General features: G+C 42.9%; 2 protein-coding genes across 2 annotated transcripts in view; one reads left to right on the forward strand and one right to left on the reverse strand.

The window, feature by feature from the left end:
* The window catches only part of Pmar_PMAR024153 (translation machinery-associated protein, putative), a gene marked incomplete at both ends in the record, with an annotated part of 2,572 nt that extends 2,212 nt beyond the window's left edge, over nucleotides 1-360 (reverse strand). Inside the window, one exon of the mRNA XM_002777267.1 lies at nucleotides 200-360. Within this exon, the coding sequence (XP_002777313.1) occupies nucleotides 200-360 (161 nt within the window). The remainder of the gene's footprint in view (nucleotides 1-199) is intronic.
* A 1,165-nt stretch (nucleotides 361-1,525) lies between these two features.
* Nucleotides 1,526-3,093, forward strand: part of Pmar_PMAR024154 (hypothetical protein) — a gene marked incomplete at its 3' end in the record, with an annotated part of 3,374 nt that continues 1,806 nt past the window's right edge. The window contains exons 1-2 of the mRNA XM_002777268.1: nucleotides 1,526-1,687; nucleotides 2,651-2,810. Of these exons, the coding sequence (XP_002777314.1) occupies nucleotides 1,529-1,687; nucleotides 2,651-2,810 (319 nt within the window). The 5' untranslated portion in view covers nucleotides 1,526-1,528. The remainder of the gene's footprint in view (nucleotides 1,688-2,650; nucleotides 2,811-3,093) is intronic.

Genomic DNA, 3,093 nt, shown 5'->3' on the forward strand with positions numbered 1-3,093 from the left:
GTACTGGACATAATATACACTATTTTAATTCAACTACAACTGCATTGTGTTACGCTCCCTGACGCTGTTTGTTTGGTTAAGGTTGATGAACGTTTCACTTGTGACTCGTATAATCTACCACGTCAAACGTGTATAATTCTGTCTCCACAAAAAACGCTCTCCAACGCTCAAGATAATCGAGTTATAGCCCATATCTTACCACTTCACCAGAACATTCTGAGCTTTCTTTGGGAAGAGCCCAGGAGCGCATTCTTCCATTCGGGGGTAGTTCTCAACGACATCGGACTTTACTCCGCGAGCCACTGATGATTTTGCTTGATTCTGCGTGGAGATATCGCTCTCTGTGAAGGACTTGAACATAATACGGAAAATGAACAACCAACAGCTATAAATGGTCAACTTGAGTAACTCAGAGTTACTCATCACCTCGTTTACCGTCGAAATCTAACTTGATAGCAACCTAGCTTCTGAATACGACGAGTTTATGATGCGATGGACGTATGCTATTGACTCGTCAACGTCCGTCTCCCAAACTGCCGAAAATCAACAGGCTTATTCCACAGAAACCACAACGTGTCATTTGACCATGTTACAACAAGAGCAAATCACTCGAAATTCTCCACATCACTCGGCGGTAATACTCCAGCATCTCGTATCAGCGCTGCCCGTTGTCTCCATAAATTCATACCACTCCCCCCTGAACTACCGCCTATCCGAATGATTACTCCCTTTGTAACGGTGTCAAGTCATTACTTCCAGTGTCAAGCAGCTTGACGTCGTTCGCCGCACACAGAGAAAACTCTGAACTGCCACCTCAGCCTAGCATCAAGCGTGTTCCTAAACCCGAGCTCTCCTATAAGCCGTTTCTCAGATGGTCCCCACATCTCGGGGGCGTAGCGAGATTTCATTACACTTCTCAAAAAAAACAATTGAATTGACTTAGCCAAGGTAGCATAACGATTGTGTATTATCACAAACTACAATCGTCTGTCCTCTTGCATCGAAATCATGTCCATGCAAGCGTCTTGATCACCAATCTCAACAGCTTTCAGTATATACGGAGTGTTGACTAGAGATCTGAGTTTCAAGCGCAGTCCCAGGATCGAGTTTTACACCCGTGAAATCTAAGTCTGGAAGCGATCAGGAGACTTATATGAAACCTACTGATATTAGGCGAACACCGTGTGGGAGAATATGCACATCTGTAACTACATGTGTTGGTGACAATATGGAAATTCCGAGGAAATTTTTGGGAAATTCTCATCGGTTTCTGTACACTCCTACCCGAATTGCTATAATCAGTGAGGAAACTCCTGAGGCCAGTAGCTGAGGAAAGCGGACATATATTCCAACTCCAACACTGTATAGGAGGAAACTCCTGAGCTCAGTAGCTGAGGAAAGCTAACATATATTCCTACTCCAACACTGTATAGGAAACTCCTGAGCTCAGTAGCTGAGGAAAGCGTTTACATATATTCCAACTCCAACACTGCACGACGGGACACCCCTTCCATAGAGTAGTTTGTTTATGTCTGTTTCTTGTATGAGCCCAACGTCCTCAACAGCGTCAACTACCAGTCATCACCATGTGTTGGTCACACACGATGATATATTAGCCAAACTCGATGAGGAGGGAGCTGCTTATGATACCACTGAGAATTCTGATTCTCTCGATCTTAAATGCATGGTAGTACTCGTACACATTCCTTCATTGGAGTTTCACCACCCTAGTGATATGAAAAACCTATTTCACGACTACTGCATAACACCGCGAATATCGCGTTTTTCACATGGAGTTTCACCACCCTAGTGATATGAAAAACATATTTCACGACTACTGCATATCACCGCGAATAATATCACCTTTTTTCACGGAATTGAAACTTCCATATTATTATAAAATTAACTCCATCGATTGCTGAAACGCATTTTAGTATGATTTTTTGTCGGAGATTTGATTCCAGTGAGTGCATGGTCAACTACATGTGGTGGTGACAATGTGAAAATTCTGATAAAATTTTGGCAATTCCTCGTTGGTTTTCATACACTTTTTCCTTACATTGCAGCTTAGTGAGGAAACCTAACATATTCTCCAACACTCTTCGATTTAACCTGCATCTTGTATAGATTTCAAATGCCTTATGGGAAAAACGATCAGCCGTGGTGTACGTTCATAGGGAAGGTTTTTTCACAGTTCACTATGGGAAAATTACTACGTTACGTATCGTGTTTGCTTGGACCGACCGGGGTTCGTGCTTTGTACTCCCTTTGAGCGCATTCCGGAGGAGGAGGAGTTGCACATGGTCAACTACATGTGTTGGTGACTATATGAAAACGCTTGGAAAAATTTGGGGGATTTCTCAGTGGTTTCTGTTCTCTTCTACCCGTATTCGTATGTGATTTTCGGGGAAACTTCACAGCTCAGCTGAGGAAAGCGATCATATATTCCTCCATCACTGTTGGCGTGATAAGTAGTCAAACCATACAAGTACTGGTCACATATTTCCCGTCACTTTTATAGTACCAAAACTCCTTTGATTCACTAGTCCATCTTCGCCCATCATAGGGTGTGTTTATACCGATAAATTGGTATAGTAGTTATAGCCTTTGTTTTCCATCCGAGAGGTCGTGGGTTCGATTCTATCCTCAGGTATACGACCTCAACACCGATGCCTCTCCCTTCCATACAGTACTTGTATGCCTAGCGGCCTCCAAGAGGGTTAACGAAAGCGCTGTCTTGGCCCGACTGGGCCTCTGGTCCGCCCCTAAAAGTACATTAACCATGTCCACTGACTGCGAGGCTAGTGTTGGTAATAGGCTACTACTTCTCAAATTATTTTTGTTGAAATTGTGGTATGTCAAGAGCACTTTCGTAGAGGTTCTCATATACATTTCGGATACGCGTATGATTCGGTTTCCACTAATATTCATTTCGTGAAAATTTGTCTTCCTCGTTGTATTTTCTTGATAGTTTGTGCAATCAGCTGGTATTCGTCTACTTGGACGAAATCAGGATGCTCCGAAATTTCTATTCTATTACACTGCGTAGTGGGAAAACGTGCGGAAAAATAGGCGAAAAAGAGTAAAATATGA

This window comes from Perkinsus marinus (genome assembly GCF_000006405.1).
Source record: "Perkinsus marinus ATCC 50983 genomic scaffold scf_1104296952136, whole genome shotgun sequence".
Taxonomy (NCBI): Eukaryota; Perkinsozoa; order Perkinsida; family Perkinsidae; genus Perkinsus; species Perkinsus marinus.